Source organism: Nicotiana sylvestris, chromosome 7 (assembly GCF_000393655.2).
Source record: "Nicotiana sylvestris chromosome 7, ASM39365v2, whole genome shotgun sequence".
NCBI classification, from domain to species: domain Eukaryota; kingdom Viridiplantae; phylum Streptophyta; class Magnoliopsida; order Solanales; family Solanaceae; genus Nicotiana; species Nicotiana sylvestris.
This window is the reverse complement of record NC_091063.1, coordinates 25,786,121-25,810,120: the sequence shown is the minus strand read 5'-3', so window position 1 is coordinate 25,810,120 and position 24,000 is coordinate 25,786,121. Positions and strand designations below refer to the sequence as shown.

At 35.2% G+C, this 24,000-nt stretch overlaps 2 protein-coding genes across 2 annotated transcripts; one reads left to right on the top strand and one right to left on the bottom strand.

Annotated features, from left to right (window-relative positions):
- Positions 1-1,021: 1,021 nt before the first annotated feature.
- On the top strand, positions 1,022-2,464 carry LOC104229939 (mitogen-activated protein kinase kinase kinase 17-like). Its single transcript, XM_070150830.1, has one exon. It carries the CDS (start codon positions 1,141-1,143, stop codon positions 2,155-2,157), a length of 1,017 nt encoding a protein of 338 aa, XP_070006931.1. The 5' UTR covers positions 1,022-1,140; the 3' UTR covers positions 2,158-2,464.
- A 5,985-nt stretch (positions 2,465-8,449) lies between these two features.
- LOC104216042 (cyprosin-like) lies at positions 8,450-22,681 on the bottom strand. The gene is made up of 14 exons (XM_070150438.1): positions 22,559-22,681; positions 21,343-21,707; positions 21,194-21,254; positions 20,131-20,225; positions 19,948-20,060; positions 19,563-19,731; positions 19,434-19,473; positions 19,259-19,323; positions 18,011-18,124; positions 10,695-10,759; positions 10,291-10,444; positions 10,093-10,212; positions 9,651-9,739; positions 8,450-8,726 (listed from the first exon to the last, which is right to left on the bottom strand). The coding sequence occupies exons 2-14, from the start codon at positions 21,697-21,699 to the stop codon at positions 8,642-8,644; spliced, it is 1,527 nt and encodes a 508-aa protein (XP_070006539.1). The 5' UTR covers positions 21,700-21,707; positions 22,559-22,681; the 3' UTR covers positions 8,450-8,641.
- Positions 22,682-24,000: the final 1,319 nt, after the last annotated feature.

The following is a 24,000-nucleotide window of genomic DNA, read 5'->3' as shown; positions in this document are numbered from 1 at the left end:
GTTTTATTTCAGTTATTTCAGTTTAATTGGCATCAGTTAAGTTGATTTGTTTAAAAATGGCTTAAAATTATTCTAACATTAGTTTGCCTAGTCAGCGAAATATTAGGCATCATCACGATCCCGAGGCTGAGAATTTTGAGTCGTGACACACTGTCTATTTTTGAAGGATTAAATATTTTCAAGATTATAAAAATGATTATAATCCTGGAAGCGTAGTTTAATTTTTCACTTCCTGTATTTTCCGCAAGAATTTAAAGACTTTCCAATTCTACAATTTGCCATTTTTTTCGATTGACTTGATGCTTTTCCGGTTCTTAAAAAAAGGTAATTCGGTACACAAAGTATCTCGCGTTCACACAGGGTTAGGGAAGGGTCACACTCCCAAAGGGTATAACATAGACAATCTACCTAATACAAATATTAGTGACTGAACCCTTGACCTATAAATCACACTGAAACAACTGTCCCGTTCTTAGAATTTAAGTATTATAGTAAATTTGGTGGATACACATGTAACAAGTGAAATAGTTCAAACTCCACTTGAACTCAATGCCTACCAAAATGTGGAATATTCCCAAGAATTCAGCAGCATGTGGTGTTGGTTTTCAACTTTCTCATGACAAGATACTCATCAAACACCTTCCTCAACCCCTGAATTTAATCGTCAAAGTTCAGTAAATCCTATGCAAAACAAAGGATCCTAATTCAATTTACCCAATCTAACTTCTTTCAATCAAATATAAATTGAAAATTTAAACATATTAAATTGAGATGCACTTGTTTCTTTTTGGGTAAATTGATATGCACTTCGCCACCTCCTTATGCAAAATCTTGCGACGTGGCAAACCCAATTGGCCAAGTAATGGTAACCCTCCAGCCTAATCAAGCTGCCGAATTGCGACAACCATTTCGCCACGTTGTAAATTCCGTTAAAGCAATCTTTTTATAATTATTAGAGAAAAAAAGAGTGGCAACCTTAGTCTAACCAACCAATTTGGAGTTTCGAACATTCACTTTATTACATGCTTATAAAGTACTTAATATATACCTTCTTGCAGCTTCTCAAAAACCATAAACAGAATTCATTTTTGAAACTTCTTACACTTCCTAGTTTGCTGTAACCAATTTTCTTCTTCTAAAATGGATTGGACCAGAGGCCAAACCATAGGCCACGGCTCTTCCGCCGCCGTCTTTGTTGCTAAGTCACGTTGGACCAGCGAGATTTTTGCTGTTAAGTCAGTGGAATTATCCCAGTCTCAGTTCTTGCAAAAAGAACAGAAAATTTTGTCCGAATTGAGTTCCCCTTACATAGTTAGCTACAAGGGGTATGATGTTACAAAGGAGAACGACAAATTCATGTTTAATCTTATGATGGAGTACATGTCTGACGGTACACTTACTGATGAAATCCGGAAACAGGGTGGTCAGATCAACGAGTCGTTAATCGGGTATTATACCAAGCAAATTCTGCAAGGAGTAGAGTACCTACATTCAAGAGGCGTAGTACACTGTGACATTAAGGGACACAACATTTTGTTAGGTAAAACCGGTGCCAAAATTGCAGACTTTGGTTGTGCTAGGCGGGTTGATCAGGCGGAGAGGGACGCTGCTGCATCCGCCCAGCCAATTGGCGGCACGCCGATGTTTATGGCACCGGAGGTGGCGCGTGGGGAAGAACAGGGATTTGCAGCTGATATATGGGGATTAGGATGTACAATTATTGAAATGGCCACAGGTGGATCACCTTGGACTAATGTGACTAATTCAGCTTCATTGCTTTACAAAATTGCATTTTCAGGGCAATCCCCCCAAATTCCAAAGTTTCTGTCTTTACAAGCAAAGGATTTCTTAAGCAAATGCTTGAGAAGAGATCCAAGAGAAAGATGGACGGCTAAAGAACTTCTCAAGCATCCATTTCTTGAGGAAACATCCAATTCGAATCAAGATTCTGTTACAAGCTCCCCAACGAGCATTCTTGATCAAGACATTTGGAATTCAGTGGAGGAAACAGAAACCATGGACTTTTGTTCAATACAAACAGTTAGCTCAATGGACTCTGCTGTGCAAAGGGTAAGAGAATTGGGTTTGAAGTCAGGAGAACCGAAGTGGAGATGGGACGACGAGAGATGGATTACACTTAGAAGAAGCAGCGAATAACTAACAGAAAGACGAAGCAATGACAGCTTTTTCCTAACTGTCATGATTATGAAATTTGAGAGCTGGTGTTGGAAAGAAACAGCTAACAATTTTGCTGTAAATTTTGGTACTAAACAGAAGCCAATAGAGATATGGAGTATTTGTTTCTCCCAAAGGTGTGAGGTTTACAAGAAACCGAAGAAGAAGATTCAGGTTCCGGAGCCATTAAACAAGAAGGAATGCAAAGAAATCCAACATAATATTCAAATGACTTTTCTGTTATCTCTTGTGAACAGTGGAGAAATTCAAATTTTGATCTTTAAACTTTTAATTCTCAGGATTTATCTATTATAGAAAAAATACTTTGCGTAGTAGTAGTACTAATGTCGCAAGTGACGGCAAAAACCTTCCCTGAATGCCGGAAATAGCCAGGTAGACGGGGGCGGAGGAACAATTACCATTTGTTAGGCCTTTGGTTCAGTCCATGTTGAAAAAATATTGGGTAATATCGGCAAGAAACTAAACTAAAAGCAGTAAGAGTGGACAATTCCTCAATTATAAAAAAAAAAAAAAAACTTATTAGGGTAATAAATTCCTCAATTATCGGGATAGTCCTAAATACTCTTGAAATACTATTCTATCAACCTTGAACTTAAAATCATGCGCTAGAATTTTCATATTCCCTCCATTTCAATTTGTTTGAACTTATTTGACTGAACGCGACATTTGAAACTTGTGGTCCAGAATAATCCATGGATATTTGTGTGACTACAAATCATCTTATAAAATGAAAAGTTTAAAGTTACATTTTTTAAAAATTTAGGAACGAATCATTCTTTTTGAAAGTATATAAAAAGAAAATAGGTTCATTTTTTTTTTGGTAAACAAAGGGAGCACTATTGACGACGTTGTTCTTAAGCTATTTTTCACAAGCGGTAGCCTTTTCGGCTATTAATAGTTGGGCTTGGCCTCTAACAGGCTTACAGCCATTGTTATTGTCGTTATTAGAAAAAAGATTTTTACCTAGCTATACTATAATAGAAACCTATTTACTACTTTTATTGAGGTTTCTTGTTAATTACTTTATATACCTATATTTACTAGTTTTATACAAAATCATAAAAAAGAGTAAATGTAACGTACCTTAAATATAATGTATCAGTTACATATAATCCCCCTTCATTTAAGATTCTCTTCCTTTTCCAAAGGATTACAAAAACATCTTCTCTCTTTCTTTAACAATTACCCAAATTTGTACTTACTCACTGTAAGAATTCTCTCTTACCTACTAATGCCCAAAATCTTTCTAACCCAAAAATCTCGCTTACTCACTCCTCTTCCAAAGGTTTTGATATCCGATTTCTCTCTTTCAATCATCCACTGTTATCCTCCAAAAATTGCAAATTCTTTCTTCTTCCAAAGCATTTGATATCCGATTTCTCTCTTTCAATCATCCAAAATCTCAATATAGAAGAAATTCAAAATTTTGCTCTACAATCAAGTTGTGGGTAAGTTGTGGTTACAATACTAATACAATTATAATGCTATTATATTAAATTTTTAGTGTAGAGTTATGATTGAAACTTGAGGAAAATGAAGATCATAATTGTATTACAATTTTTCAGAAATGTATCGCGATTGTATTATAATTGTATATATATCATAATTCTTGCAGGAATTGTATTACAAATGTATGGTAATTATATATTCATTATATATTGTTACGAGCAGTTGTAAATTCATGACGAATTTTACAATTTGTATCCCAAATATGATAATTGTATATTAATTTATTAGTATTGTATCATGTATTATTTTGGGTATTAATGTACCAGATACAAGTTAGATGCAATTGTGATACAAGTATGATACATTTGTATTTTAGATATTGATGTATCTGATACAATTCAACTACAATTATGATACAGTTATCATATAATTTATGAATATTTTTTAATAATATAAAGTTGTAGGCAATGGTGAAGAGAGAAGATGAAGATTCTGGACATAGATTAAGGGATTTTGATTTTTAAAAAAAAGGAGAGAGAAGAGGAGAAGGTAAAAAAGAGAGGAAATGATGTAATTGAATCCTTTAATTGAAGGCACTAATAATGGGGTGGGAGCCTTTAAGAAGCAATGTATACAAATTGTAAGAAAAACCTAGATATTTATTAAAAACTGCAAAACATAGAAAACATAGGTAAATAAATTTTTAATATAGTATAGCTAGGTAAAAATCTCTTAGAAAAATGGCATTGTATAGTCGCTCTCAAAATAATAGCCGAAAAAATGTATATTTTTTGTATATATATACATTTCTATATTATATACAAAAATTATACAAATTTTATACATTTTTTTTGCTACCAAATATAAATAGTTTCTTGCGCGGACAAAAAAGGAAAAAAGCCATATATATGGCAATAGCAAACTAAAACAAGTGGAGAAATTATGAATAACAATGTGGAACTGGAACGTAGTTAGTCGGCAGTAGATTTAGTTTGGTAAGAGCATAAATGTGGAAGTTGGTTATGATAAAATTGATTAGATTAACCTGAAAATCGTGATTTAGTGTACAAACAACTTGTTTGATGATTACATCTTGACTTATTTTGGCGATTAGGTTGGTAGCTTAGGTATTTCCCGTTTTGATGGGACTTTACATTTGGTAAACGTTAGATTTACTTATTCACTATATTCTGCTTTTCAGATGTAAAATATTTTTCCAAGAAAAGAAAGCAGTTGATTAATTGTTAAACGTCATTAACAAAAAGAGTTTATGGTTTAACAAACAATCATTTGGGAATATCTCAGCTTTCAAGGAAGATGATATTTTTGCATTATTTCCTTATCCCTTTGTTCTGTTTGTCACGTTTACAAAAGGTGCACCTACTCTTTTCCATGTTAAAGAAATAATCATAGATAATTTTTTTAGGGTAGCACATCCTACTATTTATTATCTCCGTCACTTTTTCTGATAGATTCTAACAATTACGAAATCAAAACCAGAAGATTTTCAATTATCAAAATAGTTGCCCATAAACATAAAAAAAATTTGATACAACTTTCCAATGACATCAGTCTTGCTAATGAATTATGACTATGTTATTTTCTTTTGGCACTCATTCAAATTTTGTATGTTCAATTGGTGGTCCAATATTTGAACCAAAAAAAGTATTTATTTTTTTCAACCAAGATACTTCATATAAAAAAGGTATAACAAATATATAAGTAGTCATTTGTCATGCCTCCCAACTTCCTCAAGTGGACTACTCTATTCTTTTGGATATTAAGGGGGCAAAAAGATATTTTCGACTACTTTTAAGAACCCAATAATTTTTATTTAGATTACGTATTTATATTTTAAAAAATTATTAAATATGTATAAATATTTAATTACAAATACTGAAATATACCTTATTTCCTTCTTTTTTTTAATTGTTGAAGCGTGTCTTAAATACACTTTTTTAACCGATCGGAAACAATCTCTCTACCCTTTCAGGATAACGTAAAGGTTGCGTACATTCTAACCAATCCAGACCCCACTTGTGAAAATTCATTGGACTGTTGTTGTTGTCTCGAATACACGCTAGTCATGCTGCACATTTTCAAGCCACAGCAATAATTAGTGTATCTTAATGTGAAAAAAGAAACTAAAATAATTGTTCTGAAAATCGAAAGACAAACAAATGGAGTTGGTTTGAAGAAGAAGTTTATATAATTCTAATCAAATGAAAAGTGAGTGGTTAAGAAAGAAGTTGCAACTAATTGCACCAAAACTGCACTTTTCACTCTGCAAACAAAATAAGCCACCTATTTTGTTGTAAAGCGCAAGCTAACCAACGTTTATTTCTTTTTTAATATATAGAGTACTTTCATTTAACAGTGATAGAAGTATTTTGAACCAGGTTATACTTCTTAAGTTAGTTTGATTATTTATGGTAACAGATTCTTAACAGAACGACGTGCATCAAAGATGAGTTCAAAATCAAGAGATAATATTTGTGACAGTAAAAAGAAAATTCTTTGGTATATAAACTTTTTTCATGTCTGCATTTTACTGAATATACTGCTTGCTTAGGTACTAATGTGTGTACTTGTAACAAGTTGATTTCTAAAATATATGGAAGTTTTTGTGGCAGTTATTGAAATATAGGTGGGGAATTTGAAAGTTAGTTCTGAAATAACTTGCAAAAAGATTAGTTTGAAAAAAAAAAACTAAGTTTTTTATTTCATAGAAGGTTTGAAATAATAATATAATTCATGAATCATTTGATTTTTTTTAAAACATAAAATTACTCAAGAAAGAACTGAGAATATGTCAGAAATCAATCTAATTGGTATTGTAACCCAGAGAATCAAACAAATTCTTTGGCATTATCAAAACAATTCTTCTACTTTGATCATAATTAGAAGAATACTCAGCAATTTTAATAAAGAAACACCACATCTCAGCATTTACAATTTTCCCAAACCTGATGATATCGAGTCACGAGCTCTACAACGATATCATAGTCATCCTATACAATTGTATCTAATAAAAGGAGGAAAGCATAGAAATAGATAGAAGGTGACTTCGAGACCTGCGGACGCCGACAGGTGTACCTTGAAGTCTCCGAGTATGAACTCAGCTCACTGATGCCTGGACTGGTAGGAGGTATCTGGATCTGCACAAAAAAATGTGCAGAAACGTAGCATGAGTACACCACAACGGTACACAATAAGTGTCAAGCCTAACCTCGATAGAGTGTGAAGAGGTCAGGTCAAGGCCCTACTGGAATAAATAAGAAACAAGACGAATAATTTAATGGTGCAATATTATTAACAATGGAAATGAAACAAGTAAGGGATAAACGGGACAACCCGATAGGCCCATCCCATCCCACTAACAAACAAGATGGGACGGGACGGAACAGTTCGTGGGTCCTAATTGGGACTTTTTTTATAAAAAAATAATTATTTAAGCTTTAAATTTGGCAATGGCTAATTATTTATAATTAGAAACGGTTATTTTTAAAAAAATTGACAATGATTAAATTTTTAAAGTTTGCAATGGCTAGTTTTTTGACTTATTTAATAAACTTAAAACTTAATAAATTATAAAGAAACTAAGTAAAGAATTACAAAATATTAAAACAAAGACTTGTAACGAAATATTTTAGTAATTATAATAGACTTGTAATTATAATAGACTTGTAATTTACCTAATCTAATCATACTAATATTTGCAAGCTGCTATATAGCTTCGTTGTAACTTATCTATAATTTCTTTCGGACATTGTTCTGGAATTGGCAATGTTGATTAATGTTCCATGAGTTCCATGTCGTCATCACTCCCAGTGCTAAGTATCTCATATTGTATTCTTCTTCTTCTCTAGTGGTTAATTTTTCAAAACCAAGATTTCTTTTTCCTTAACTAATCCAATCTCCAAATAAGACAGAAATCTCTAGGTTGTCATCCGCTAATGAATGTCCGTTTATAGCCACTGGCAACGACTAATTTTGCAAGGAATGTCGTTGCCCAATGGCTCTTTTTCAAAAACAAAAAAAAATCACGTGGGCTGACAGGACGGGACAAGACGTCAACGGGCCGGCCCACCGAGATGAAATGGACAGCCCATGTCCCGTTGACTATAGGCCCAATCCCGGTTAAGACTAAGTGAGCCGGGACGGGACCGGAATGGGCCGCATCGACACATTGGACAGCCAAAGGCTAAACTAACCTGCCTGCCAGTGAACCAAGTACTCAACTTTTACAAGCTATAGTTCTCACTTATGCCATTTTTGGACAACTGACTTGTATTTGGTGAAACGTAAAATGTTTTCAATGAAAGCTATTCATTTGTAAAAGGCTAAAAGCATTTACCTTACACAAGAATTTTCTAAATCGTTTTGGTGTTTTTGTATTTCAGGTAAGTAACTATTTAATAGTAGTATGCAAAGAATATGACAGATATCATATATTGGTGATAATTTCTAGCACTAAAGATTGACAATGTTACTTTCATGTTTGCTGAAGCAAGACATATAACAAAAGATAAAATAACTGCAGAGTTTTCCCCCATTCGGTGTAAACTTTTTCCTCTGGAAAACATTTTCATCAATTTAAAGCAAAACCATAACTGAAATTATTTCATCCGCCTAAGAAAACATTTAACTTCATACAGAAAACACCCTAAATAAACCATAACTGAAATTATTTCATCAGCCTAAGAAAACATTTAACTTAACAGAAAACACCCTAAGTCATCAGTTAAGTTTTCACCTTATACCAAATATGAACCAAATTACAGCACAATTAACAATGTCAAAATTAAGCAGAAATTATGAAACACAAGCAATTACGTAATTGTTATTACACAACAGCTGTTAGTGTTTAAATTCAGTAAAAAGATTTAAGCTTAGTTATTTATTTACAAGTGCAGACATATTAAAGGAAAACAATTGTCTCATTTGAAATAACGTGATATGTAAAGAGGGTCAACACAGAGATAAACAGTGGCGCTCAAGCAGCCTCAGCAAAACCAACTCTCGAATTGCCATAGTCAAACACAGTGTGGTAGTGACCCATGAAAACATCTCCCAAGATCCTGCACCACATGACATTCAATGAGTATCAACTATATCGACTAACTAGCTTCTATCAGATGTATCAAAGTCAAATGAACCAGTATCCATAGAAAGATTTAACTATTTAAGCATAATTATATGTATACTAATATTCCAAGTCACCAGGGTTCTTGAGTATAGAAGAAAATCATATAAATGATTAGTTAACTTTTTATGGCATGCATAACGAACAATACAAAGCATAAAGCGTGGATGGGTTGCCCTCGGGAGGTTGCCTCGTCCCGAGGCGAATTGCAGGAGAGCCCCTATGTTAACTTCTGAAAACATTGTTATCCAAAACTCTCATCCAGTTTCGAGTCCGAATATTATGTAGATACTCAGCACTGAGAATAGTTTGGAAAGACCTTTTGCAGAGCAGCAATTTGAAAGAATAATACTTGAATTTTAGCGCTAGACTAAGAAGTTACCAATAGATGCTTGAAGAGAATGATTTACATTGAGGTAATTAAAAGAAATAATTCCTCCGTTCGGTACGGAATTTAAGAAAAAAAGAAAGACAAACCTTTTAAACTTGTGGTCTAAACAAGCCCCTTTTTTGTGGCTATAAATCATCTCATAAGAAATAATTCCTCCGTTCGGTACGGAATTTAAGAAAAAAAGAAAAACAAACCTTTTAAACTTGTGGTCTGAACAAGCCCCTTTTTTGTGGCTATAAATCATCTCATTAAGGATAAAGTAAGATGTTTAAAGTTAAATTGTTCCAAAATATAGAAAGGTATCATTCTTTTCAGGATAGACAAAAAATAAAGTGCATCACATAAATTGCAACAGAGGAAGTTCAACTAATTTTCTTTGAGGTGATGCATAGAAAGCTGCTTATTGTGGCATCAATCAACCATTCTAGTGAGTAGTGAGAGCACAGAGCAAAAGCAAGAGAGGCTTACCAAAGGGGTCCACGAGGAGGAGGCACATCTAAAGCTGTAAATCCACTGATGCACTGTGCAACAGGCCCCTCCCCAACTTGAAGGACATACTGCCCAGTAACAAACACACACACAAACAAACAAAAAAAGAATGTTACCCATCTGCATATTTGCGCTTTGTCAATGTGATGTCTTATGCTAAATATTTGTCAAAGAGTGTTCTATTTTGAGACCTATATACAAAACTGGAACAGTAAAAGCCTTCATCCTAGCGTTAAATCAAACTCGGAAAAGCATCAGTTGGTTCAATGATAGACAAAACAAGGAAATCTAAAGATTGCTCATTCTTCTTGAAAACAATTGGCTGAATTGACTATCTATGAGACTTGTTGATAACGAAGTTGCTGTGAAGCAACTATCTAAAATAATAGAAACCGTATCAGTAAATCAAATGAATAATTACCTGCTGTGGCGTCAGGTCAAATGTTTTATTACCAATGGTAAAGGAAACATTAGGCATGGAAGCAAGGCTGCTGCAGTCAACTGCAGATTCTCCCATTGGACTGGGCAATTGGTCACAAAGCTGCAGTTGGAATTACTAAAGCCTTGAGATCCTAATTAACCAACAATCAGTTTGCATAATGCATAAAATCTACCTCACCTGATTAACATAGTTGTAGATGCTATCTGCAGTTTCATTTCGTCTCATTTGGTTTTGCATCCATACCACAGCCATCTCACAAACCCTGCACATCTCATCACCCAAGCCATTTGAAGCCCCATTGTGTTTGTCCACCACACTCTCAATGATCATGCTGGCACATAGAATTATATATTAATAATTAGTCCAGTAATACACCAATGAAGTCAAGGACAATGTGTTGAAACAGGCAGCAAGCTGAACCTGCAGCAACTTAAGTAACAATAAATTGTTCACTTTTTCTCTAACAGTATTCACTAGAGAAAGATGGTGATGGATTGATGAGAGAATGTGTATACTTGACCATTTCTGATTACAATCATTTCAAATGCAAAATGTTGAACTGCAGATATGTTTAACCTCACCTAACATCCCGACTACCATCAGAAGAGCATAGACCGATTTGTGAGCAGATCTTCTGAGGCGCTGCCTGTAAAGCATAGGTAGGAAAACCAGCACTCAGATCCTAATACCAAAATGCAGTAAGTGCTTAAAAAGTTAATAACTTGACAGTTCGGTGCCTGGTGAAGAAATTTGGATGCATATATATATATATATATATATATATATATATATGTGTGTGTGTGTATATGTATATATATATATATATATATGTGTGTGTGTATATATATATACTAGTGAGGGATAGCATGGGCCCAATAACACTATTATCTAAATATTGGAGTCATAAAGATGTGTATGGTAGAATTAGACCGAATTCATTGGTCTCAATTATACCTTGAAAATTAAAATTTAAAAGGAGCTTGTTTTCTCATGATCATGTTGTGCGAATTAGCCGGAGTAATAAAATTTTCGTATAACTTATAAGCATTGCAATATTCTTTTGTTGCAATGTCATGTTATCTAATACAACTATAATTAGATTCACATTTAATATTACTTCATGTCTAAAATAACTATTGTTTTAAAAAAAAATTATGCTCATAAAAAAATCATATAAAACAATAATTATAAGATTTATTTGATTAAGTTATATTTATATCACAGTCAAATTGCTCATTATACTCTGTAGGTAATTTAGTAGACCGAAAATAGAATTGGAAAAACATAGCTAATATCGTTTTAATTTCCCGAAGCAACATTTATTTTGGAAAAATATAGTTAGCTTAATAAAATGACATTTGTAAGTACAGTTATTAGCCCATGGAAATATTTCTGCATAGTTGTAATCTTTTCTTGGAATATTCAGAATATTTTACTCCTACTCATAAGGGAGAAGATAAATCCATTAGCAGAAGCCTGATTCTATAATCTAAAAAGTAAGATGTAAACCTGTAAAACGAGCATTAAATGTAGTCCTTTATTTGATTTTATTTCGTATGGATTTTTTTAAATATTTTTGTTAAAGAATAAAGCTTTGTACATAATATTGAATGTGAAAAATAAAAAACATACCATAGCCAAAATATAGAACAAACAGAGAGCTAAAATATTAGTAAGTGTGGATTGAAACAACCGAAGAGGGATCCACTTAGACGGTAAGTGGCAGTTTTAAAATGCTGCAGTAACAAGTGGCATGGAAAGTTGAGATGGACCCCACACTTCCAACAAACTTATCAAGTGTACAAGAAATAAAGCCAGAAAGTACAACACCTTGAAGTATATAAATTATGAAATTCCAGAAATATCGTTATGCCAGGCAGACATGTTGACCATGAGCTGCCTGGTTATTCCCACTTATAGTATAGGAATAGATATCTTTATATATATATATATATATATATAAAGGGCTATAAACAACCGTAGACTAACAGTCAGTATGAGACTGTCCATACTCTGCTAAATGGGCTTAGATGTAAGACCGGTGTTTGGATGGCTTTCTTAGGAGTGTTCATTCTTGGACTTCTATCTTGCTTCTCTTTTTCTTTCTTCCCCTTTTTATAGCTAAGTTTTTGAAACGGATTTGACTATGGCTTTTCCAGATAATATCTTCTCTGGTTGCATAGGCTGGGAATCATCGTCCCGCGATATCATCGCCGCTTGTTTCACTTCGCATTGAAGTGTTAGATTTCTCATATTAAGAGACTCGAGTAAATTTTGTTTCACTTCTTCCAAGTATTGGTTAATCATTTTGGTTTTATCTCCTTCTTGCACCGAGATTCTTCTGGCAATATGTTTGACCGAGTTATCATCGATCATTTTCTTTTGAGGACTGGTGAACCTTCATCTTCACTTTTTGGCAAAGTGACAGCCATAAACGGATTTGATGTGTCTTTACCGGTCACCATTTGAACCGGACTAGCTGTATCATCATCCGATACAGTAGATTTTGCTGCATTCATTGGGGAATGCACACCTTTCTCATCCATTTTTTCTTGAGATGGAGAACTCTGTTTTGGACTGCTCATCTCTGTGTCTTGTTGAGAAATAACTTGAGTCTGGGATTGTGTCAATTCAAATCTTAATGCATGTACTCTCTGTTCTAGTACCTTCACTTGCTCCATAAGTATTGCTTTTTCTTGTGCCAGGATTTCATTCTTTTGGTTTATTCGTTTGAAGGCTTCTGTCATTAATGAGCAATGATCACAGAATATTATCTGTCCAGCCTTGTAGGGTACTTCATTGGGCCCCATCTTCACATGGCTTGAGCAGAGATTCCCTTAGTGCTTGTAGCTTTTTCTTCCACTCAAAAATTCAGCTTGTCTTGTAGCACCACCAGCACTACCTTTTGTCACATCTTCTTTTCTTTATGTCATTTCTTTTTTTCTTTATGTCACGTCTTCTTTTCTTTATGCCACTTCTTCCTTTATGTCAGTTCTAATTATCTTTCGCATTGACACGCCTAGTGGGATACCAACATTATTGCTCTTTCTTTGTTTTTGCTGCTCTCAATTGCTTTTGACTGAGACCTTGCTTCCTTCTACGTGTCTAAATTATGTAGAGCTATTGAATCAAAACTCATTCCTGAATCATCTTCGTATGGATCTTGAGCATCTTGATAATTTAGGTGGTTTTCATCTTCGTAATTATCATCTTCCCCTGAGCTTTGAGACCTTTCTGGACTTGGATTAGGACTAGAATTTTTAATCATATGTTTATCTTGTTCTTCTTTTTCTTGAAAGAAATTTTCTAATGTTAGTTTAATTATGTTTTCTATTTTCTCATTTTTTTCTTTTTACGAATTATACCCTTCTTTTTTAATGTTTCTCCTTGTGTTAATGTTCTAGGTAGTCTTCGTCTTGATGAACCTTCATCTTCACTTTTTGGCAAAGTGACAGCCATAAACGGATTTGATGTGTCTTTACTGGTCATCGTTTGAACCGGACTAGCTGTATCATTATCCGATACAGTAGATTTTGCTGCATTTATTGGGGAATGCACACCCTTCTCCTAATTGAGATTTTTCTTTAAGCTTATCTATTTTAAGCTGTCTAGATAGTTTCAGCTCATTACACAAGTCTAATCCTTCTTGTGTACAAACTCCTATAAGTTTGTCATAGGTATAATTCTTATACAGAATTTCACCGTAACTACCCCTTAATGCTTTTCTTACTCCCTTAGAAAATAAGAAGGGAAGGTCATCTATAAACTTAGCTTTCCAATGCTCATATTTATTTTCGGGTAATTCCATAACCCTACTCATAAAGGTATCTTTGCACTATCTAAATTCACTAAGGGTCTTACTCTAAGCCCATTTAGCAGAGTACGGACAATCTCATGCTGATTGGTAAATCTACCATTGAAATGTTCTAGAATTGTAAGGACAAGGGTATAAACAGCATCTTCTCTATTTTTTACTAGAGTCATGCCTAAGTTATCAACTCCCTCATCAGTGGCTATAGCATTAATGACCGGGGTTTTTTCTTCCGTGGATAAATAGGGTCAAGAGCTCTTGGATTCCATTAAAATAAAAATCCACATATATATTAAGAGGATTCCTCTTGAATTGGCATTCGCTAGAAGGTGCAAGTAGCACGCATTGAGGATGAAATGAGAGAACGCCGCTTGAGATGGTTTGGCCATGCCTTGTGTTTCCTTACAGAGGCATCGGTGCTTAGATGTGGAACTATGATGAGCGAAGGTTTTGAAAAGGGGCGAGATACAGAGATGGACCTAAAATCAAATGGAAAGAAGTTGTATCGAAAGACCTATAAATCCTTAGAATCAATGCAGACTTGGCTAAAGATAGGATACAACGGAAGAATAAGATCCACACATATGATATCTCCTAGTTTGGAATAGTTTTAGACTTTTGGAGAACTTTTTTTTTTTTGATAAGGTAAATTGTATTAATCAAAAGGGAGAGAACTCCCGTATACAAGAAGTATACCAAAAAGTAGAGAATTTACAACAGAACATGATTCTCTACAAAAGACGCCCAATCTTCTATACAAATAGGGGCTATATGAGTGCACCAAAAAGCGATCAAAGATAAAAGACTATTCTTAAGATGTGAAAAAGGAGACTCAATCCCCTCAAAAGCTCTCCTATTTCTCTCCCCCAAACTATCCACATGAGATCTAACGGGGCGAACTTCCACGCCTTTTGCTTTCTTCTTCTACGGAAACCGGCCCAGCTATATAGCATTTCCTTTACAGTGCTTGGCATCACCCATTGAACACCAAAAAAGGTTCAGATCGCCCTCCACAAAGCCGAGGACACAGGGCAATGCAACAAAAGATGATCAACTTCTTCCCCTGAGCTTTTACACATATAGCACCAACTAACAAGTGTAATTCCCCTCTTTCGCAGATTCTCAGCAGTCAAAATCACTCCCTTCGCCGCTAGCCATGCAAAAAAGCACACCTTCGTGGGCGCCTTAGGAATCCAGATCGAGGAGTATGGGAATGAGGCCTCCTCTCTCACCAACATACTCTGGTAAAAGGACTTTACGGTGAACAGACCATCGCCACGCAAACCCCATCTCCAAGAATCACAAGATGTGTGAGGCCTGTCTTACCCATATAGCAGTGTCAATAAATCTTAGAGCTCCGCAATCTCCTAATCTTGCATGTTCCTTCTAAATGAGAGGTCTCATACTACCCCCTACATGCTCTTTACGAATCTGTTTGACCATCAATTCCTTCTGGTTTGAAACTCTAACGACATTGAAACTCTGAAGACGTGGGGGAAGGAGATCCTCAGAGTATCCTCTCCACACCACCTATGATTCCAAAAGCTAATTCTCCTTCCATCTCCCACCCTTTAAGAGATGTTGCCACTGAAGGATTCTCAATTCTTCATGATGCTCCTCCATATGCCACACCCGAAAGGTGTTGTGATTGCCTTGGTCCTCCAACCCCCTCCCGTGGAATCGTACTTTTTCTACTATGACCTCCCTCCATAGAGCATGCTCTTCTACCCCGAATCTCCACAGCCATTTCCCCAACAAAGCTCTGTTGAATACCCTAAGATCTTTTACTCCAAGTCCACCTCACTTCTTTGGGGAAGTGATTGTCTGCCAATTCACTAGATGATACTTTCTAGTTCCATCCGCTGCATCCCAAAGAAAATTCCTTTGAAGCCACTCCAGTTTTTCTGTGATGCTCATAGGAGCTTGCAACAGAGACAAGTAATAGGTGGGGCATACTCGATAAAGTGCTTTTAATGAGCACTTCCTTTCTGCCTTTTGACAAGTACCGTTTCTGCCAGCCTGCTAATCTTTTTTCAACCCTTTCGATCACTGGATTCCAAACCGTAGTATCTTTATGCGAAGCACCCAATGGGAGGCCCAGGTAAGTAGTGGGAAAGGAGCTCACCTTATATCTAAGAACATAAGACAAAGCATTGATGTTAGCAACCTCACCCACCGGGAAAATCTCACACTTGCCGAGATTGATTTTGAGACCTGATACTAGCTAAAACCACTACAGGACCTGCTTCAAGTAGGTTAACTGGTCCATATCGGCATCACAGAAAACAAGGGTGTCATCCGCAAAAAGCAAATGAGAGACTCTTCGGGCACTGGGCACCCCGATCGGAGCTGAGAATCCTCTCAAGAAGCTTCTGCCCGCCGCTCGATCCATCATTTTACTCAAAGCATCCATCACTAGAATGAATAGCATGGGGGATAGGGGGTTTCCTTGCCTGAGACCCCCGGAGCTGCTAAAGAAACCACACAGGCATAACTTGATCCATCCCCTCCATCTTGCCCCAAACCCCATCCGCATCATAATGAAATCCAGGAACTCCCAATTGACATGGTCGAAAGCCTTCTCAAGGTCCAACTTGCATAGTAAGCCGGGATCTCTATTTTTCCTTCTGGAGTCTACAAGTTCATTTGCAACCAAAGTGGCATCCAAGATCTGCCTACCTTCCACAAACGCATTCTGGGAGGACGAAACAGACACGTCAAGAACCTTCTTGAGTCTATTTGGAGAACTTCTTTTGATAACTACTTTTAGAGAACTTCCAATCAATATTTTAAAAGGCGTGAGCGTAAGGCGAGGCGTTTTACATATGCCTCAGCGAGGCGTAAGCCCCATAAGTATTTAATTTTTAATATTTTATAAAATAATATAATTACAATAAATATTTAGGTAAAATTACATAAAAATTGAAGAAAACAATAAATAAATATTTTATAAAATAATATAATTACAGTAACTATTTATAAGCAGTTAAAATTACATAAAAATTGAAGAAAACTATAAATAAATAAATAAATAAATATATATTTTATATATAAGTGTGTGTGTGCGCGCGCGCTAACCAAAACAATCTATTATACGCTACTTACAAGCACAAGTAACTTGAATCTAAAAGAATAAAGTTTTCTATATGGAGGAACAAAAAGGATGACTAACCTGCAATTTGAATTTGATGTTATGAATGAGAATGGAGTTATCTTTGTATTTGTAAAAAACAAATGAATATTTGTTGCTTTTGGAAGATACTAGCAGACTAGCGGACAAGATAAGAATTTGAAAAAATCATGAATTAGGGCTTCAATCAATAAAAAAGGTCTTGACTTCTAAATTTAATACATTCCAATTCCTTTTTAAAACTTTTAAGTAATTACCAAGCTAACTTTTGAGAATTTGGGTATTATATGAAGGACTTATTCAACAAATTTTGCTTGAATTTGAAAAAATCTCTGGGGCTTACGCATCAAACGCCCGGGCGTACGCCCCGAATTGCTCGGCGTACGCCTCTTGAGACTTTAGCTCCACACCATCACCTCGGGGCATTTTTGGTACACCTCGCCCAGGACTCGCCCCAAAAACGCCTTTTAAAACACTGCTTCCAATATCATTATTATTATTACTACTATAATTTAATTTTCACTTTTTTAATTTGGTATAATGATGATATGAGTTAAGCTTAAATGAATAAGTGAGGAATCATATCGCCAACCCTAACTTGTTTCGAACAATATTTCTTAAAGAATCATATGTGGATACATAATAAGTCGACACCACTTAAAAATAGTGCAACGTAAACATTAATTGACATGGTGATTGGTGATGTTACAAGCCTAACTTGTTTCGAACAATATTTCTTAAAGAATCATATGTGGATCCATAATAAGTCGACACCACTTGAAAATAGTGCAACGTAAACATTAATTGACATGGTGATTGGTGATGTTACAAGCCTTACATCCCGAGAGACCCAAATCCGTGTAAGAGCCGAAATTGTGACAATAGATTGACGCTACCTGTGCAAAACTTACTGATACATATAAAAAAATTATAGAAAGAAATAGCAGATGTCATACCTTTGATTCTAGTAGATCCAATATGGTTTTTCCATATTCAGTAACTAATGACTTGCACTCCTGGCTGACGACTCCTGAAGCTCCAATCGCATGATTAATTTGAGTAATAATGGTCTGAAAAAATATGAATGACAAACATTTGTTTATTTGAAAGCATGCCGAAAGAGAATTTATTACAGACATAAGCAAGAAATCAACATGCATCAAGAACTCAATGCTTTAAACTGAACAGCAATACAGCCATGTAGCAGCAGTAAGTTAATAAGTCAGACGGTCCCAAAACTCCTATTGCCATGGTTACGAATAGTGAGCCCCACATAAATGCCCAAAAACTTGATTTACTTGATCAGGTCACTAAGCCCATACGCTTTGAATACCTTTGTTGAGTCCCACATCGACAATGAAGAGGATGGGTGGTCTCCTTATATGGATTTGGCAATCCTCGACTCTTGAGCTAGTTTTTGGGGTTGAATTAGGCCCAAGGTCCATTTATCATGGTTATTAGAGCAGGACCCATCCCGATTTTCTGATGTTGGGCCCCCATAATTGTTCACGCTCCAGATGTCTAGTCCTGGGCGTGAGAGGGGGTGTTGAGTCCCACATCGACAATGAAGAGGATGGGTGGTCTCTTTATATGGACTTGGACAATCCTCATCTCTTGAGCTAGGTTTTGCGGTTGAGTTAGGCCCAAGGTCCATTTATCAACCTTCATCCAGTAAAGAAGTGTGTATGGATAGAAGAAATAACGTAGAATTCAATCATCTTATTGTTCTTTGCAAACAGAGGAAAAAGAAAAGAGGATGTATCCAGGTGTGAGAATACACCTCCTGGAATTTTATAAAGCTCTTTGGAACACAGCAGTCAATATCATTTGGGAATTCTAGGACTACATAAGATGTAAAGACCATGCCGTTATTTGTAATGTTCAACTCGGTTACTGGTTTGACCGGCATTTTAGCAGGTCTAAAAGAAACTTGAGGAAACCGAGCTAGCCATTGACACTCCAAATAGAAGCAATCAGAAATGTCGAAAATATTAAGACAGATTTTACACAACCAAATTTGATAATTCAGGTTTCAAAAGGAAAAACAAGAACAAAAAGTGCTGCAGTTTGCTCATCAAAAAAATGTTGCAGTTCTTTTAGATGTGCATGTTATCTGCTTCAATATTTGACATGAAGAACAAATATAATTTGTAAGTGTGGTTCTGATTCCTATTGATCATATTTTCACCAAGCAAGATACATACTGTTGGTCCTGCCAATAAGGATGTTCCAGAATCTGCAATTGCTGAACAACCACCTGAACAAAACCCTGGAGAAAACAGAATATTAGCTTCACAGACTACAAGAAGATATTTGATCTGAAAATTCAGAATCATTAATATTCACAGGCAACAACATGACCAACAAATGAAGAAATACCAGTTGTTTCACCACCGACGAGTACGTCACCCATATCAAACTGAGAATAGGACATACTTTAATCAGTCCAAACAAAAGTATACAGCATAGGTGCAGTTAAATTTTTAGAAGATGAATTAGAAAATCTACCTGCCAGTAGCCTTTGTGAGTTACAGGAACATATGTATGTTTACCCTTGAAATGGTTGGGATCAACTCCACCGAAAACAAGTTCACCCCCTTCTTCCTCTTGAGCATTCCGATTGAACCAGAAAGAGAATATAGGTTTCTTAACAAGACCTTGATTTACCATATTGTACCTAGAGAGTATATTATATATGTCTCAGGACTTGGTGAATCAAGCAAGACTAGAATTTAGGACATAACAGATCAAAAGAAGTAAATAGGAACCAACCATGAAATTGAAGACATAAATAAGAAAATCTAGCAAACTTAAAATTCAAATCTAAAAAATTATACTAATAAATATTTTTTGAAATGAAAAAAAAATTATCATAAATATAAGAATAACATACCAGACGGGGACGGCTTTCCCCACAGATATCTCTTGAAATCCAAGACCAAGAATACCATCAAACTTGGCAGCCAAAAAGGTGATGCCTGGTTCTCGAGTTGCCTCAATAAAGTCCTACTCCCAAAGGGAAGGTTAAAAAAGAAATTCACGGAGTCAACGCAAAATGCTTCAGTTCAATATTTACCTGATCTTTGACAATAAGATCACCAACTTTCACATTGTCATTGCTAAAGTATCCAGAAATAGATCCAGTTCCATAGCGAATTGCAGCAGATGTGCCTGTATCAAGAATAAACTGATTGATAATAGGAAAAAACAACTTTCATGCGTTCACAAGAATAAATAGCCAACAAGAAAAGAGCTTCGTCTTCGTTTCCAATACACTATCAATAATTCCAGATCTTAGTCTTGAATACTTAGTCTCTCCCCAAGAGATGATTCTCACCTGTCCTCCTATATAACAGCGATATGTTAAAATTAATCCTATTAGGACATGTCACAGGACAAGCATTTGATTTTCTCACAGTATTTAATGGTTTTCCATCATTTTATCGGATATTAACACATGAAGATAGTATGTTCACCATTGGAGACGTGGAAGGCACCAATTCACCAACTTTTTTACGGTACATGGTGTCTAGCAAACCGTCTCTCTACCTGCACAATATAGAGGTAAGGTCTACTTACACACTACCCTCCCCAGACCCCACTTGTGGGAATATACTGGATATGTTGGTGGTGGTGGTGGTGGTGTCTCGCAAGCTCCTTTTTTAAAATATAGGTGGAAACTCAGACTAACTGTATTAGTGTCTGACCAATGCTAAAAGAAAAGCATTTGAGAAAAATCCTCTCCTAGAACTTTGGCATGCTATGCCATGCAGTTAACTGCGAGTAAAATATAGGCACAACAATTTTATGCACATACAATTTACATGCACATCCACAGCGTTCAAATTTGACTTTTCTTTATTTCTGGCATTAAAATTCGTCTGATATTCCCAAGAGACAATATTTTCATGACACCTCAGCCTAACAGAATTGTTGATCAGGTCAATTTAAAAAATTAAAGATAACTTTTTATTATCAGAACGACCTTCATTAAACGAAAAGAAATTACCGCACACACTCAATCAACAAATAAATACATATACTCCAACAAATAAACACAAAATCGCATATTGGATTCTAACGGCAGTAAGGATAATGTGAAACAGACTAGAAAGGTGCAAAACTAGCATCTATATTACCATTCTTTTTGTAGGTACTGGAATGACTTGACTTGTACTTGGGGTGCAAATAACAAGCAAGCTGCATCAGATAAAATTGACATAAGTCTTCGTCAAGATATGGAAACAAGCATTTGCATCAGCAATAACAACAGTATATGGTTACTCACTGAAAAATAACATCTTGCAGAGGGCACCCAAAGATTAGAACTTCCGGTATCAAAGATCACAGTGAACTTTTGAGGTGGTGATCCAATGCAAATCTCACCAAAATACTGAGCATCCAAGTAGTTCTTTAGTGCAACAATATCAGTATCTGAATCTCCTATATTTCCGACAAGATGATAAGTTCTTGCAGAATTTGCTCCATTAGAATCAATACCACCAAAAGCCTGGTTGATCTGATCCAACTTCCTCTTCTTAATTCCAACTCTGATCAGTCCATCATTTGATACAGAAAACGCCATAGGGGATAAAAGAAGCAACAAACACAGTGCAGTTAAATAGGTTCCATATGTAGTACCCATGCTTAGCACTGCATGACACATGACAATGAGTCAATTACTCTTCAACTGGAATGCACTCTCCTTTGTCATTAACGAGTCTAAAACTTAGTTAGCATAACAAAACATTTAAATGTTTGATTTTCCAGAATAAGTTCGAGTTAAAGCATGTTACTCCATACAGAGCTGAAAACAAAAGCAAAAATTATAGCGAGACACGACAACACCTCAAAATCTGGAAGACTATAGAAAACAAAAAACAAAGAAATAGACAGTTTCACTTCCCACCACAACCTTTTCTATATAGCTGAGGATATCCAAAGAATAGATAAATGTATATGCCGATGACCCACCCGAAGAACACTACCAAGGAGGGGGCAAGGGGGACAAAGATATCAAAATTTTATTAGACAAAATTGAAGCTCTAAGTGAGCATAATTTGACATCAACTTATAAGGTTAAAGAAGCAAATAGCCAACAACATAAAAAAAGGTTTATCTGCAATGTCACAAATATTTACAAAAACAATTTATCTTCTAGTGTTCAAACAACACGTAAGTGGTAACAGAATGATAAGTATCCCATTTCAATTTTGATTCTCAAAATCGTCCTACCCACATTAATATATTAGACACAATGCACAAGTACAAAAGCTGTTTACAGAAGCATAAATTTCAGCCGCAAAAATTTCAGATTTCCCCCAAAAATTGATTCTTTATACTATTATCTAAGCTGGGTCAACAAAAAAAAAACATAAATTTTTGTCCGATCATCTCAATTTGATCAAAAAATTAGTCAAAAGAGAAACTAGATCATAATTATAACTTTGTTAAGGGAAAGATACTACGTAAAACAGATTAATTAAGATGATAATGAAGCTTACCAGAGGATCGATTCGATACAGGAGAAAAAGGAAGAAAGGTTTTTAGGAGAAACCTAAATGAGGGAGAGCAGGAAAGGAAAGTCAACTTATAGAAGTTTGCTTAGCCACTTGGGTTACTCACTTTGGCCGAGGTGCGATATCTATTAAATTAATCCAAATATCTACCCGTCATAATTGACAAATTAATATAATAATGGAATCTTACTTATATGCTATATTCAAATTAAAATTCGCAATTATTAAGAAGTAGGAGCAAGAAAAGGAAAAGAAAATTTTAAAAAATGGAGAGGGGGTTAGGGGGGGGAGAGGATTTTATTTCTTCTTTTTAGACGGAAGAATCGCAAGAAAGGAGGAATACTAGAATATGAATTTATAAAAATCCTTTTATTTAATAGCTTGTTCTTCAAAAAATTTATTACAGGAGGAATATGGGAATTTAACATGCACATATTGTGTTAAAAGACTTTCATCAATACCGCTAACTAATGTATTTAGGAAGAATATTAGGCAAGCTATACATTTGACCGATCGGCCAAAATAATTATATATGCATAAAATATATATATTATGCATTAGTATAGAAAAAAATATTTTGTTGATTATTATTTTGTAGAGTGGCTATAATATATAATTATACTTATATTCTTTTAGACATAAAAATTCAACAATGCATTTGAAATTTAACGCTCAAGTATATACTTAGTGAAATATATGTATAGTCATCTTCCTAGATAATAACCGAAATATGTATATTCTTTATATATTAATGTATAATATAAATAAATAAATATTATATTATATACCATCTGCACCAGGACCGGGTACGCGGGCGGTCGTCCGCACAGCCATCCAGATCTAGTTGTTTTAGTACCTTTAAAGGTTGGCGGTAATCCGCACGACCAGTAAAGATTCCAAATATACGAGAATTTTATTATAGCTTTAATGACTGTATGGAAGGAGATATCCTTTTACCCAAGCAAGGGGCCTGTCTAGGTCTGATACATACTTTTATTGAGCTCATGTATCTAGCGGTTCTAACTGTGAAAGAGAACGCCCTTTTAACAACTTCAACGGGCTTTAGAGTCATAGTTGGCTAGACGGAACTACTAAGGTAAAGCCAATAAGAATAGTACCAGAGTTGACTGTACCACCATCTTGGAACCAAGACAAGAAACTATATTAAAATTCTTTTATATTTTGATAGAGTCTGGATCTTTCATGGTTAATGTGCAAGAGAAGTTAGATCTTCAATATAGATATGAATTTGTTTAGCCGGACATAGTCACGGCTGGGGAGGGAAACAAAGTAATTAAAATACTAAAAAGATAAAATAAACAAATACCTTTTAAGGCCGGGACGCAAGGCTTGAAGATGAACTGAAAATCTTTATTTGCTTCAAAGGAATACTTACAATAGAAAGAGAGATTTACAGTTAGGGGTCG

What these genes read in the sequence shown, in the direction of transcription:
- LOC104229939 (XM_070150830.1), top strand. Translation starts at nt 1,141, where the DNA reads ATGGATTGGACCAGAGGCCAAACCATAGGCCACGGCTCTTCCGCCGCC.
- LOC104216042 (XM_070150438.1), bottom strand. Translation starts at nt 21,699, where the DNA reads ATGGGTACTACATATGGAACCTATTTAACTGCACTGTGTTTGTTGCTT. An exon ending in CAGTACCTACAAAAAGAATG is followed by an intron (nt 20,226 to 21,193) that starts GTAATATAGATG and finishes TTCTTGATACAG; the next exon opens with GCACATCTGCTGCAATTCGC. An exon ending in GATGGTAGTCGGGATGTTAG is followed by an intron (nt 10,445 to 10,694) that starts GTGAGGTTAAAC and finishes TCTATGTGCCAG; the next exon opens with CATGATCATTGAGAGTGTGG.